The sequence below is a fragment of the Falco punctatus genome (assembly GCF_963210335.1).
Source record: "Falco punctatus genome assembly, chromosome: 15".
In the NCBI taxonomy this organism is placed as follows: domain Eukaryota; kingdom Metazoa; phylum Chordata; class Aves; order Falconiformes; family Falconidae; genus Falco; species Falco punctatus.
This window is the reverse complement of record NC_137595.1, coordinates 9,955,437-9,970,537: the sequence shown is the minus strand read 5'-3', so window position 1 is coordinate 9,970,537 and position 15,101 is coordinate 9,955,437. Positions and strand designations below refer to the sequence as shown.

The 15,101-nt window shown below is 37.1% G+C and overlaps 1 protein-coding gene across 1 annotated transcript in view; it reads left to right on the top strand.

The window, feature by feature from the left end:
• The window catches only part of WDR44 (WD repeat domain 44), a 39,410-nt gene that overhangs the window by 4,397 nt on the left and 19,912 nt on the right, over nucleotides 1-15,101 (top strand). Inside the window, exons 2-13 of the mRNA XM_080365840.1 lie at nucleotides 2,525-2,558; nucleotides 6,068-6,142; nucleotides 6,651-7,281; nucleotides 7,901-8,031; nucleotides 8,121-8,213; nucleotides 9,158-9,294; nucleotides 10,328-10,411; nucleotides 10,713-10,819; nucleotides 11,818-11,969; nucleotides 13,441-13,579; nucleotides 13,675-13,739; nucleotides 14,985-15,098. Of these exons, the coding sequence (XP_080221966.1) occupies nucleotides 2,525-2,558; nucleotides 6,068-6,142; nucleotides 6,651-7,281; nucleotides 7,901-8,031; nucleotides 8,121-8,213; nucleotides 9,158-9,294; nucleotides 10,328-10,411; nucleotides 10,713-10,819; nucleotides 11,818-11,969; nucleotides 13,441-13,579; nucleotides 13,675-13,739; nucleotides 14,985-15,098 (1,762 nt within the window). The remainder of the gene's footprint in view (nucleotides 1-2,524; nucleotides 2,559-6,067; nucleotides 6,143-6,650; nucleotides 7,282-7,900; nucleotides 8,032-8,120; nucleotides 8,214-9,157; nucleotides 9,295-10,327; nucleotides 10,412-10,712; nucleotides 10,820-11,817; nucleotides 11,970-13,440; nucleotides 13,580-13,674; nucleotides 13,740-14,984; nucleotides 15,099-15,101) is intronic.

The following is a 15,101-nucleotide window of genomic DNA, read 5'->3' as shown; positions in this document are numbered from 1 at the left end:
TCGTTGGATTGATCTTTACACAAATCTTTTCAGGCACTTTTTCCACTACATATACTACTTAAAAAATGCAAGCATTTCAGATACTGCATCCCTAAAACTAGTGGCCTTAAAGTAAAAGTGGGGAATTGAGAAAGCTGGTAACTTCAGGTGGTTGGAAGGGCAAGACCATTCCAGAGTAATGCTGAGCTACAAGAGATTTCAGTTATCAAACTCGCTCTGTGGCTGACTTTGTCTTTATAAATGTAATAGCACATAAGCAGCAACTGATCACAACTAAGGGAGCAGTGGTGCTTACAAACACATAGCTCAAACAATCTCAGGCAAACTACTAAACTCATTTGGCTATAGTATAAACTGCCCTGAAAGTGATGTTAAGGCCAAATAGTTGTGGAAGCTTTGCAGTGTTTTAAAAGCATGTAATTTCAATGATAAAGCTTCACCTTAATGTTTAAGATAGCTCAATATAGCTCACATAGATATCAGCACTGTTTTATTCTGTACCTGCTAGCTCTGTAACCTTTATCGCTTCAGCAGCTTTTCCCCAAGGTGAGTAAAGCAGGACAGTGGGAAATAACACCTGTTTTAGTCTGAGTGCAGATTTTCCTCAAAACTAATTAGCTAAAGAAGTCTTGAAAAGGGTAGCAATGTCTTTTGAACCTCATATTTTGTGTTACCAGTGGAGGAATGATATGCCTGTACCAGAAGTGACATGCTAGTTGGTGGGAAGTGTCACAGTAGAAACCCAAAGTATCTATTTGCAGTTAAGGGATCTGCATTTTATTGAGGTTGTAAAGTCTAAGCAGTGCCTTGTACAATAGGACCCTGTGCTGAAGTCTAAGCATTAATGTTGTAATTATAAATATATTTTATTGTTAAAGTCATCTTGTGGATTTAATGATCGGACATGTGTTTCTGCCACTCTTTCTAAGGAAATCCAGGAGTTGATAGTGGAACTGAAAATGTTTCAGTAACCGGAAATTCAACACAGGCAGTGGCCTTTCCTGGCAGTATGTTTTGGGAGACAAAAGATGTGTTTGTTTTTTAGGTCAAAACACTGATTTTGCCTTTTTTTTTTTTTTTTTTTTGCACATTGGGGTTATTGCCTTCTAGGAGGATTATGCCTCAAAACAGTGTTACAGATATTGTGTATCTTAAATGTCAATATCTGACAGAAGTATCTAGGTTTAAGTTGTTAAATTAGTTAGAAATTACATAGTCTTTATATACCAATCCACTGTAGTTTCTTGTTTACTTAACCCTGCTGTATAAATGTGACCTTTTCTTTTTGTGATTAAATGCTTTCAGACAGTAAAGAGAAAAACTGCAGTTCTTAAAAATTAATTAGAAATAGTTCTCTTTTTCAGAGGGTATTGTCTCTTGAAACCATCACTTTGGAGGCAGGAGGGGCAAGTTAGACAAGAGATCTCTGTATCTGTATTGCTTGATACAAGATGATACTCAAACCTGCCAAGTGTCACTGACCTTGGTGGCCAGCTTGGATGCTTGTACAATCCAGGTTGCAGATCATTTGGTAGTAAGCTTTCAAGGAAGTCATCTATAACTTGGTCTCTACTTGTGACTGACAAACTAGTAGAATTGTGGAACAGCCCAGTTCAGAAGGAACTTAAAAACGTCATCTGGCCCAACCTTTCAACTTATTATTAAGAACTTACTTAATGAGTAAGATCTTGTAATCAGAGTAGACAGTGCAATTAAATATTTAAATATATTGTAGAGTTCGGAAAGTCTTGTGGAAAGTGTAAGTTCTGGATATATTAAGTTTTGACCGTTCACTGATTGAGTGGTGACCTGAAGAGAAGTAATTATTTGATACCATTCCCCTAAGATACCTTGTTCTTTCATGTAATTAGTGAAATGAGAGGTTGTGTGTGAGTGAATGCTAATGCAAGTTCACTGTTTCAGAGTATCTATTTTGGAAAATAGTGCAGAAGTAGTTCCATCCTGTTGTAATGTAAATACTTACGCTGAGCATGATGATTAGGAACAAGACCTTACATCTGCTAGAGTGTCTGAAGGGCAGAGTGGCTATGTTAGTGCTGTCTCTTTGGGCATTTGATTTGCAGGCTACTAGAGCATTTGTACTTCTGCTTTCTGAGAGTTTTGCTTTCTTTGATGTCCACTCTGTGCTCCCTGTACATGCTAATTTTAAATTCTCTGTAATGCACAATGCTGTCAAATGTGTACTTGGAATGGTATCAGTTTATTAGAAACCAGGACAGCGTGATAGAAATATGATTTTGAGAAGATTCTGCTGAGAAGTTTTTCAGGGATTGTAGAAGCTGTGGGTCTCTGCATTGTAGACAGTTGGGCACTTAAGTCTATTTGAAGCCTTTTATGTAAAAGAGTGGTATGAGAAACATTCACTTTGTTGCTTGTCTAAAGTATCAAGTATACGTTCACTGTAAAGGAAAACAGTGTTATGGACTGTTTAATATGAAGCTTACTGTCAAAAGAGATGGTATTTTTTTCTTTGAGCTCTAAGTCTGTCTTCTCTTTCTAACAGATCACCGACGAGAGTTGGATCCCACGTATTAAAGGTGAGTTTCTTCTTAAAATGAATCAAATGCTTGTTGATGAACACAGAGTTGAGCATTTTTACCTAAAGTAGATGTGCTACAGTAGCCCTAACGTTTACACAGACAGGAAATTACAGGCTTTCCCTTGTTGTAGGTAGCAATTGTGCTTAAGTCTCTTGAAGTTTCAACTTTACTTTTATTTAGGGTATGTTAACATATCTTGAAGCTAATTTTATTCTGAAATGTGTATGTGCAGTTTAATTGAGCTGTACTTAATTACTGGACGACCCTCTTTCAAGTGATCTGTGAGTAATAAGCAAGTCTCTGCAGCGCTTGGTTTTTCGTCTTGATTTATACAAAATAGTTGACTTTGCTCTCTTCTGTCTTCAAAATAAGAAAAATTTCAGTGTTTGTACTTCAAAAGCCTCCCCTCTAGGCTGTGTGAAGATAAAACACTATATTTAGCTTAATGAGACAGCGTTGCCACTTCCCACGCAGGTAATTGGTATGCTGCATCTGTGCATAGTGACAGTGGGGCTGAATCTGGTACACGTTAAATAGGTGAGGAGTTGGAACCTTGCACAAATAACACTCTTTTCGTGGTCTCAGAAGGGCCAAAGGTGATGCTATGCAACGCTTTTACGTAGAGGAAAGAAGGCTTGACATTTTGTCTGCAAAGTGTTGGGAAGTTGTAGTGAAAATAGTGTTTCTGATTTGTCAGCAGTACTCTGCTCTGAATCAGTCATCTTTTTGCTGTGATACCGTATCTTAAGGCACCTCTTACAGAACAGAGCCTTATCCCCTATTTTGTGTTCTGTTTAATGTCCTTTTAACGATTAAGTATTACATGTGTAAGTCTTTCAAGAAATATAGGGGTTTTTTTATCTTTTTAAGTATCTTTCTAACTCCCTTGTTCAAGGTCTTCCTAAGACACTTGTTCAAAGCTAAGTTTCTGAGGGTGGAAAAAAGTTGTTTCTCTGCTTGGTACCATATCATTTCAGTGAATGTGTGACTAATGGTATAGTTTGTCTTGGAACGGGTAAGAAATATTTCCCAAGTCCAAAGTTTAACAGGTGTGTGAGTTTAATGTCAACAAAATTATAAATTAATATAATGAGCTTCTGTAGACACTGATTACACTTAAGTATTTAAGTCGTCATGCCTTTGAAGATAGATTTTAGTGATAAGGCAAAGTAGAACTTGCATTTAGCTTAGAAACACTTTGTGGAAGGAGGGTGAGGGAGTGGAGAGGGCGGAAGAATTTTTCTGTAATTGGAGCTGTCTCTGCATGATATGCCATTTCTTGGGGTCAGAACTCTCAAAGGTGGATGTCTACAAGACTTGTGTGGTTTTTTTCACACATAATATATTAGTATGCTATGAAGATTCTGTTTGACTAGCTGTCTAAGGAAAAGTCTAAGGAGAAATGCCTTAGATAATCCATACCAGACTGTCGGTCTAAATCTTGTCAAGGTCCAAAAAATATGGGGAGGTCTTTTAAAATACCTGTTCAATAGGTATCTTATGCATATCCAAAGCTGTGTAAGTGGAATTAAATTAATAGCCTAACAAAAAGAGTTTATAATGGTAACAGCCTTTGGGGGATTTAATGTGGGGAGGCACTTGAGCCCTGCTGACTTCAATGGAATAGAGTTGCGTATCTGTAGACAGAAAGGAGGAGTAGAACAGCAGTTCTGTATCTCAGCTCAGGGAATCAGTTGATAAATGTTTTTTTTTTCCTTCATGTTTTAAGCCAGACAACTAAATTCTTCAAGTCATTTGTGAGAAGTTTTTCTTCTTTTGTGAGACAAATACAGGCTTTTATCTGCAGCTTAGGTTACCAAATAGACTGTGCCAGGAAGGTCGGAGTGGAACAAGTTGCATGGAGATGATGTGCAGTCTCCATCCTTGGATATAGTCAGAACCTGACTGGACACATCTCTGAACAACCTGCTGTAGTTTGCTCTGCTTTGAGAACTACAGAATCTTCAAAGGTCCCTTCCAATGTCAAGGTTTTTATCAAATTCGCCTTCAGATATTCCTGACGTATATGCTTACAGGCAATGTGATCTTGTGCCCTTTCAGTACTTAAAGGGGGCTTGTAAGAAAGATGGGGACAAACTTTTTAGTAAGGTCTGTTGTGATAGGACCAAAGGGTAATGGTTTTAAACTAAAAGAGAGTAGATTTAGACAAGAGATAAAGAAGAAATTTTTTATGAGTTTGTCCAGAGAGGTGGTAGATGCCACATCCCTGAAAACATTTGAGGTCGGGCTGGATGGGGCTCTGAGCAACCTGATCTTTTTGAAAATGTCCCTGCTTATTGTGGGGGGACGGACTAGATGATCTTTAAAGGTCTCTTCCAACCCAAACCATTCTACATTTCTAATGATTCATGTACAATGGAAGATGCATGAAGAAGTTCCCACTAGACCATGTTAGCTGAGGTTAAAACAAGTTTCTGGTTAAAGCAATATCCTTCTATGGTATAAACTACTTGCTTTCCTGAACCTAAGTTTTTCCAGGAATTGATGGATGTGTTCACTCACAAATAGAATATTTTCAATTCTGTTTTAAGAGTTTCTGTAGAATAGCCATACTTAACATGCCCAAAGTGTGATCTAATTCTACTATTCCAAAGGCTGCCTATCTTAAGTAGGATTTATTTAATTATTTTTTTTTAAAAAAGTAAATATGACTGAAAACTATTACGAAGAATTACTATGTTATTTTGGTGCATGAGGCCACCTTTAGTGAATTGCTTTTATTAAGTCTTTGGTAGGATATGTCAAAGTGATGCTGTTTGTACATCTCAAAACTATACTTCAAGCTGACTTTGCATCAGTAGTATAATATCCTGGTATATGATTATAAATATATAAATTGTATACCCAGCTTTGAATATTCATGCAGCCTTTCATCCAAATGTTCTGAAAATGTTTTTGGTTTTTGCTTAAATCCAGTTATTTCATTGTTCTGCTGCAGTTTATTTAGGTTTTGGAATGATCTGCATGAAGATAGCAAAAATAGACAATGTGCACTAGGAATAATTGTAGAATGGAAGATTCCGTGTCAGATCCTCAAAAAGCATATTTGTGGCCTCTTGATAGAAATGTCTGATTCAACCCGGAAATTTCTAAGGAAGCTTCTATTATGTGGTGACAATATGATTCTTGCACCCTTTCCCACAACCTGATAAAGAAAAAAATACAGATTTTCTTTGCTGCAGGTTATTAAACATGTATGCTTCTCTAAACTTCATGCTACCTTCAATTTTATTTTAGTTGAGGTTGAAACCACTTAAAAATAACTGCCTTTTTTGCTTATTGGTATACAGGCTTTCTGTGTATGGTGGGTGGTGTGAAATGCTTGTTTGTACTGTGAATTGGTGTTTAAACATCTGTCTGGCAGCAATAACATGTGAAAATGTAGCGGAATGCTTGTTTTTATGCTATTTAATTTGTTGTAGCTATATTTTTGTTAGATCATCTTACTGAAGAACTTACTACTATCATACCTTTTTTTTCCATAGGATATGGATAGCAAATTACACAAAGTTGGAAATGAAACCTTTGTACAAGAAATGAAACAAGATGATTCAAAAGAGGTTAGTTAAATATGGCTTTGTGCTTCCAGCATCACACTGGAAATATTAAATAATTTAATGATCAGCCTTTATCCTGAAACTAAATAGGTTAGAAATTGTCATTAATCTTAGTAAGAATGTTCATCTAAAGGGTAAAAATCAAACCAAGCGTTCTAAAAACACATTTAGAATTCACCAGTGTTTAATTATTTGTGTAACTTACAGGATCATATTTAGCAGTGCATGAGGCATCTGAAGAGAAGACAGCTTTTGTTTGCTTTCTCTTAAAGTATATTAAAGAGGAATGGGAATTAGTCACTTTGTTATATCTTTAGTTTTCATCTTTAGAAAATAGCTGTTTCTGCATGTAGGTTCTGGTCTTCAGAATTTTTTTAAAGAACATATTTTGTATTTAAAACAACTCTTCAATGGAAGGGTTCTTGTAGACGTTGTACGGACTGACTGGTAAATGTACCCTTGAAATGCCTGCTATTTTTAACAATAGAATGGTTTGGTTTTGTTTCTTAAGATTATTGACAGTATTATAGAAGAAAGCCAGAAGGCCCAACAACTAGATGATGATTCTTTAGCTTCTAGAGGAGAAGAACTGACTGTTCCAACTTCAGATGCAAATGTTTGGATTTCTGGAGCGGGTATTGTTAGTAGTATTCCAGAAGTATTAGCTGCTAAAATATCATTACAAGAAGATGCTAGAGAACCGGTGTATCAGAGTGTGTGTAAGGACACTGAATCGGAGTCTGGGAAGCTTTTGTTTACTCCTAAGCAACAGGAAACTCATAAACTAACAAAAGAAACAAATGCAACTGACCATAAAATGGGTGAAACTGAAGCCCAAGAAGAAACATCAAAAACTGAGGACATAACAGACAAGAAAGAAGCAAATACTTTAGAACAGGTGGCTTCAGATTTATCTACCAAAGACCTTTCTACAACAGAAGAAATGCCTCCAGCAAAACCGCCAAGGCAGCTTACTGTGGAACCTGATATAGTTGCTAGCACAAAGAAGCCTGTCCCAGCACGGCCACCACCTCCAACAAATGTTCCTCCTCCAAGACCACCACCACCTGCAAGGCCAGCTCCACCACCCCGGAAGAAGAAGAGCGAACTGGATTTTGAAGTGCAAAAGCCTGGTTTAGAAGGCAAGTATGCTATTTTAGATAGGTTTAGTTATCTGCATGGTTACTATTTTTGTGGTTTGAGTGAAGAGTCATTCGGTCTTGTGATTTTAGTTCATCTGTAAACGAGCAAAAACATTTTTCCACAATCTTAACTTCTTACAGTGGAGAAATACCCTTTTGCATTACAAGTGTTCCTAATTCATAGACTTTCTTGTAAACTAACACTTCCTACCAAAATAGCTACTTTTGTAGCAAGAAGTTGCCTTATCAATGCAGAAACTAAAAAAAAGTTACACGCTTTAAATAAAATGTGTGCAATCTGTATTTGCATAGAAATAAAAGTCAAGATGTAGACTGAGAGCTCATGAAAATGAGTAGTCTTGGGTTACTAGGGAAATGACTAAAAAACCCCAAACTGTTAATAAAGCTTAAGAGGACTAGGGGTGAAATCATGCCTGTGCCTCCAACTATATATTAAATACATAATTGATAAGGCAGATTGGTGACAGTTGATGTTTAAAAAAAATCAAACTTGTCAGAAAGGATGTTCAGGACTGGCACTGTGATGTTAGGATTCTTAACAATCTGTAGCCTATCTATGGCAAGTGTGACGTTCTTTCTTATATGAATCTCTCTTCAGTTTCTCGAGAGAACTTCTCAGCTGGTGGTCTTTTAACTCCAAGTACAGTGACAGAAGGTGTGCCCAAAGATTCTCAGCCTTCTTTGGATTTGGCAAGCGCAACTAGTGGAGATAAAATAGTCACTGCACAGGTATTGGGAAACTGTTCAATAACCTTAACATTTTCTGTTACTTTAATGTCACAGCGGATATAATGTATTCTATACCTGCAAAATTTCAGGAAAATGGGAAAGCAGCTGATGGCCAAACAACAAATGAAGTACTTGGACCACAAAGACCCAGGTCTAACTCTGGAAGAGAACTCACAGATGAGGTATTAATGAATGTGATCTGTACATAGCACCTTCTTCTGGTTGCTTTTCCAGTCTGTTGAATGAATTAGAGTAGTCACATGTCACTCCTTGTACTCTAAACCACTACCTGCTGCGACCAGGGATGCAAATAGCAGTGATGGTGTGGTGGCTTTCTCCACCTGAGCACTTTGTGGTCCCCGAGTCGTATGTGGTATTAGCGTTTGAAAGTGTGAGCTGTAAGCGATCTAGAATGCTATGAGTTTGTGTTTGTAGCTATGCAGACACATTACAAGATTTCATGTGAGGAAACACCAGCAAACTTGGCGTTTTGTCATGCATCTAAAGGGAGAAGGAGTCAGCAACAGGAGAATGATTTTCCTCATATTAAATATTTTCTTCAGTTAGTAACTGTGCTTAATCCTGATGATGTTACTGGACTGCTGCCAGTTTTCATTTGTCTTTATCTTTTTTAACTATTGCTGAACGGATGTATGTGTTCATGAGATGCTCCAAAAAAACCCCTGTTTCCTTTGTGTAGTACTAGTTAGGTGTAAATGCTTTTTCTCTGTAAGTAGAGGTTGTCTTTGAATAAACCTGAAGAACAGCTGTTAGAATATCTGAAAGGGGAAGACTTTGATGTCTTAATTACATAATATGTTTGATTGTTATGTTAGCATGGACGGTGTCAGGCAGTGGCTGATGTCTGTATAGCTGCATTTCTGATTTATGAAATTGAAGCTTGTGATGATGCGTAATTGTTCATTTATGTACAGTGGTTGATAATGTTTGCACTAACACACTAAAGGCAATTTTAACATAAACTTAGTCTTTGTAAAATAAATATAGTGAGCTACAGAATTTCCCATTAAGATAAATAATCTGTAAGATCAGATGATTTCTGTTTTGCTCTAGGTTTTGGAGTCTAATCAAGTCATCTTGATTTCACATCTTACTTTTTCCATAGGAAATTCTAGCAAGTGTAATGATAAAAAACCTTGATACAGGTGAAGAAATACCCCTGAGTTTGGCAGAAGAAAAGTTGCCAACAGGCATTAATCCCCTGACTTTGCATATCATGAGGAGAACTAAAGAATATGTCAGGTATGAATGATGATAGCTTTCAGCCTTTTATCATACTGTTGCTCTTGTAGTTTTGCATATGTGGAGGCTGCTCTTATGCAAGTAAAGAGAGTCCCAGTCCATCTGTCTCTGACTAATTTGAGTGGTAATTCCCAGTTGTCTATGAACAAGACTGTTTATTTAATTCTTTTAAGTTGACTAAAAGTTGATGGTATTGCTGGAAATTTACAGGCAATTATGTCTGAAAATCCAGCTGAACTGCAGTTAGCACTTGAGGCACTAAGTGTCATTTCTATACTGAATTAAACACAGTTTATGTGCAAGCACTGTATGGTGTTCATGCTGCCACCTCCTGTAGCTTTTTCAGGGTTTGATTTAGTAGACTTTGGTCCTTTGAAGATTTGTCATCATCAGTATAGCTGACTACTTTGAGGTTTTCCTCTTCTCAACAGAGCTTTAGGTCCTTCTAACATGTAAAACTGAGTATGTAAACTTTGATAGAAAAATACAGTATCTTAGTGATCAGGAAATCGTGTCAGTCTAGATTTTTTTTTTTTTAAAGGCCTAGGTTTATATGAATTTATACATCAAACAATTTTTAGTTTTTTTGCATTGCTGTATTAGCACTGAGAAGCTCACTTCTGTAGAACTATACTCTTCTGCATGCAAACTTCTGTTTCAAAATTAACTACTACTAATTTGATCTATGGAAAGCAAAGTATGAGAACAAGGTGGCATGTTACCAGTTCTAGTAATGTAATATATTTTGTCTGGTCTTAGCTTTCACAGTGTCACAGTAAACTTAGGTTTGAAATTTGTGGAAGGGAGTAATGTATCTCTGGCATTTGGACAGTGTATACAGTTTTAGTATCAAGGTGCCTAAGAATTGAAAGATCTGTTTTATTACCTGATTAACATCACATCCATGGTTTTCCACTGTGTTGCATGAAGGAATAAAGATGGATCCTAAAATGCAGATCCTACTTTAATGATTTTTCAGTCAATTTAGATTCATTATGGTTTCATATTAAACAATCACTTCTCTATTTCCTAGTAATGATGCAGCACAGTCTGACGATGAAGACAAAATGCAGACACAGCAAACGGATTCTGATGGAGGGAGGTTAAAACAAAAAACGTAAGATACTGTTTCATGTCCCTACAAAGAAAAGACAGATTTTGGTTTTCTAAGCTGAAGCTCCCCTTCTGACTTCTGAACAAGTATCTTTTAAGTACAAGCGACACCTGAATTTAGATAAGCCCATTGCTCTGCAGTTGAACTGAAGATTACACAACTGCTGGCAAATTAAATGCTTATTTTAAGAAGCTGTAATGGAAAGAGATAATAGTGTATTTCAAATCAAAACTTTTGATTCATAATAGTGAAAAATGAGACTTTGCCAGTGTTGTGTGTTGAAAAACTGCCCTTGCTTTTTAAGGACCCAGCTGAAAAAGTTCCTTGGCAAATCTGTAAAGCGAGCAAAGCACCTTGCTGAAGAATATGGTGAACGTGCTGTAAATAAAGTTAAGAGTGTTCGGGATGAAGGTAGGTGACACTGATTTTTTCATTTTATACATACATATATAGTTTTAATAGGATAGTCTGTTTATCCTTGGGCTTCTAGGAATCAAAGCTGGCTGAGGGACATATACTGCTGTATTCTGCCACTGTACAGTTGATGATGTGGCTTTTTAGAGTTAAAGCTTGAAGTTTGGTAGGCATTTTAAGACTAGCAGGTTACAAGGATGAATTCTTGTAAAATAGTAGTTGAGAGACTTTTTCAGCTAAACCAGTTGAATACTATAGGTTTTGTTGTGCTGTTAGAAAGCTGTCTGGATATCAAAATATAAACTTATTTGGGAATTTATTCCAGAAAAGGTAGAAATTTCATAAAATCAGATTGTTTTCTGACAACAAGTGCCTCTAGTAGAATTCTCATATAGCTTGATCTCCTGTTAGAAGATTTCTCGACTGCAACTAAATTCTCCCCTTCCTGTTTCATCAGTGTTTCCTTCAGACAGACTTCTAGTACTGCAGTAAGCCAGTCTATCCACAGCCTGAGATAAGCACCATAGAACTGCTGCACTTTACTAGAACAGCTGCAGTTTAGCATCTTACGTTGCCACTGGCCGTTTGCCCCAGCTCTTTTGCAATTCTGAGGCTTCGTGGACAAATCACTGGACCATTTCAGTGTATTCAGTCTGAGGAAACCAATACAACAATTTTCAGTACACATTAAACTGACGTAAGTCATTAGTGCAGGATCTGCTAAAGACCCAATAGAAAGAAAGGGACAGAACAAAAATGGATAGCAGTTCTTATTCTGAGTGTACAGTGTTTGGATTCACTGCAACCTAAAATTAGTAGAGATGTGTTTTTAGAACTTAATGCAACAGTTCTCTTCTTTTGCTTTAAGATCTTAAAATTGCCTATAAAAACTTGCTAATTCAAGACTAGTCTGCTACCAAAAAGTACTGGCAAATGCTTACTAATAAATAAAATGTGTGCTGCTATATGTACAGCTGAATTTGTGTTCCTCTTAGTTTTCCATACAGATCAAGATGATCCGTCTTCCAGTGATGATGAAGGGATGCCCTATACAAGACCAGTTAAGTTCAAAGCAGCACATGGCTTCAAGGGACCTTACGATTTTGAGCAAATTAAAGTTGTTCAGGATCTCAGTGGAGAGCATATGGTAGGTCTCAAATTTAATCTGTGGTTTTGCTGAACCTGTTCAGCCTGCAATCCAACTTTTTGTTTTCATCTACTTGGTGATATTCAAAAATGACTGTCAGGTTTATTCTTTTTGAAGAGCAGTTTCATTCTGAAAATAATATTCTGGGAAGAAATTAAAATTTAACAGTTCTTCGGGGTAAAAAAGTCTGTAGGTACTCAAGCTTCAGGGATTATCCAGAGCTTTTCCTTGAAGAGTTTTGGTATCGAGTGGTACTTGGTTTCTTGGTTCCTGCAGTTACAAATTTATACTGAAATAGGCTATGTTTCACTACGAGAACTGAGCACAGAGTAGCAAGCAAATAAACTAGTCTGCCTATTAGAGGCATGAACACAAGTATTGAACAGAAATGCTAGATAGGTTTTGGAGGCAAAAATGGGAGAGATTAATAAGGTATATAAATCAGAATGATAAGGAGGGGAGAGACTGGAATTACGGTATTTGCAGAGGTGCCTGTGGAGAGTGAGGCAGAAAAACTACCTATTCATCACTGTTGGAAGTGTGCATGCTGCCCTTCAGAGTCTGAAATACGTTCTAGTATTCCTGTCTTCCCAGTTTCTACTGCAGACAGCAACTGTCTGACAATTGAAATGGGGTACCCCATCTTCAAGTGTTAGGCTAAGGATAATGACCTACAGCAATCAGTTTGGTGACTGGAGATTGCTAGCTTGTCATCCACAACTAAAGTTTCCAGTCCTACCGGTAATCTATCTGTGGTAGTTTCCATCATGCTGGCATTTGACTTCTTTAAACCTAGAAAATCCCCAAAAGCATCCTAAAAGGTTGGTGGATTCAAATGCCTAATGGCTGTTTGTTAAATAACAGGAAGAAGTGGAATATTGCTAGTGTGGTACTGTTGTTTTTTATTGACTGCTGACTCTTCAGACTTTGCAATGGAGAAAACTGTTGTCTCCGCAGACTTTGTAAAATCCCCATGCCAAATCTGGATTTAACAAACCTTTGTAGTACTAGTTTTGGTTGCTGGAATTGATGTTACCAACCAGAATTTTTACTTAAAAAGAAAGAAAATAAAGATACTAGCACAGCTTGCGCGAACTTCAAGTGCAGCTACAAATACTTGCCAGTTGTACAAATCAAATAGCAGGTTGTAAGTCCTTCGGAACGCTGGCTGGCTGACTGTTACTAACTGTGCCAGTTTCACGTAGGATGCTGTGGTAGTGCTGAGCTCCCTTAACTCCTCTAGTCCTACAGTAATGTGCCCTGTGGGCTGTTTCTTTCAAACTGTTTTTGCAAGAATGTTCCACAATCCACCAGTCTCGACAATTACTTTTCACTGTTTGATCTACACTTTATTGTACTTGTGGTATCTTGTGTATGTACTAAATCTTGTCAGTTGACATTATAGAAAGGCTTTTTGGTATTGAAAAAAGCACTTTATGTAACTTCAACAATGATGTTTTTGTTTTGACAGGGTGCAGTTTGGACAATGAAATTTTCACACTGTGGTCGTTTACTTGCATCTGCAGGACAGGACAACGTAGTAAGGATATGGGTTTTAAAGAATGCTTTTGACTATTTCAATAACATGCGAATGAAGTACAACACAGAAGGTATCTTTCTATGCGTTGCTGGGGCTCTAAAACACTAGAAATTCTAATTATTTGGGAACTTGAAGTTGACCATGGTGCTTCTGCCTGTTTTCTAGGCCGTGTCTCTCCCTCCCCATCTCAAGAGAGTCTGAATTCTTCAAAGTCTGATACCGATGCAGGGGTACGTACACTAGATACTGGGGGGGGAAGAGGTGGGGGGCTTACATTGTTCTGTAATGCCATATCTTCGTTGTTGCTCTATCCAGGCACACATTAAAGAGTTCTTGGCTTGTGTCTTTGAGGCATAGACAAACTGTCTTATCAATAGACATCTTCAGTCAAATACTGATATCCCATGCCTACAGGGTACAAGCAGGAAAGTACATCACTAAACTTAATGTATTACAAAATATGCATAGCTTTGCTGGGGCCTTCTGCCAGAGTAAATTTCTGAGTGAAATGCTAAAGGGGAACAAAAATCTACATTGTTGAATTTCCTGTCTTAGAGGTTTTGCCTCAGAGCATTACTTATGGTCAACATCTGACTTGATGCCTTTTCTGAGGAAGGCCAAAATGAACAGTGATTAGTCAGAAGCATAATAAAACCTGACGTATTTAAATTTTTCACATCTGTGTAGAATAAAATGGAACGTGACTGACGAGAAGTATTAAGACACTCTTACTTGTAGAGTGTTCAGATACTTTAGTAAACTTGCCATTAAAGTTAATGTAGTTAAGGTTAGGGTTTTTTCTGGGTTTGGTTTCCAGTAGTGTAAGAAACAGATGACAAAAATCAGGGTTTAAGCAAAGATTTTGGCAGTAGCGTTATTTAATGTGCACTGTTTTGGGAGGGGGGAGATGAGGGGAGGGCAAGAATCTTTTTTTTTTTTAACTGTAGTTAAGTGAATAAACTTGCTTAGTCACGCATACTAGGAATGTTGTTTTGACTGTATTTTTACTGAAGAGGTTTTGTATAGGTACTTCTAGAGTGGTGGTTTTATTATTATTGTTACTTTGTGCCTGTTTATTCTGAAAGAGTCTCTTATTAGGAAGTTGTTATTCTTGATGCGCGCTAGAAACATGGAAACTAACTCACAGTTTATGTTCTAAATTGGAATACAGTTTTCAAGGTTGATATACTTTGTTCCAAAAACTTATCTTTAGACATTTGCTTAAATTGCTGTCAAGCTTATCCCATTGAATAAAAGTTATGTGGATGGAAAATGTAGAGCTTTGCAATTTTAGAATTTCAAGATGATGTTTTATAGCCCATTGTACTTTAAATTTACTTTGGTGGTTTATTGTAGAGTCATAAGAGTTACTCTTCAAATTGTTATTGGCCCTGTACTTTTTCTAAGCAGTAATTGCTTGGTTATTCATTTTTCCAGCTAACATTTTGTGATGTTTCTATACATTTCTCTGATAGATTTGCAGTGGAGTTGATGAAGACCCAGATGATAAAAATGCCCCATTTCGTCAACGACCATTTTGCAAATACAAAGGGCATACAGCAGATCTTCTTGATCTTTCCTGGTCTAAAGTA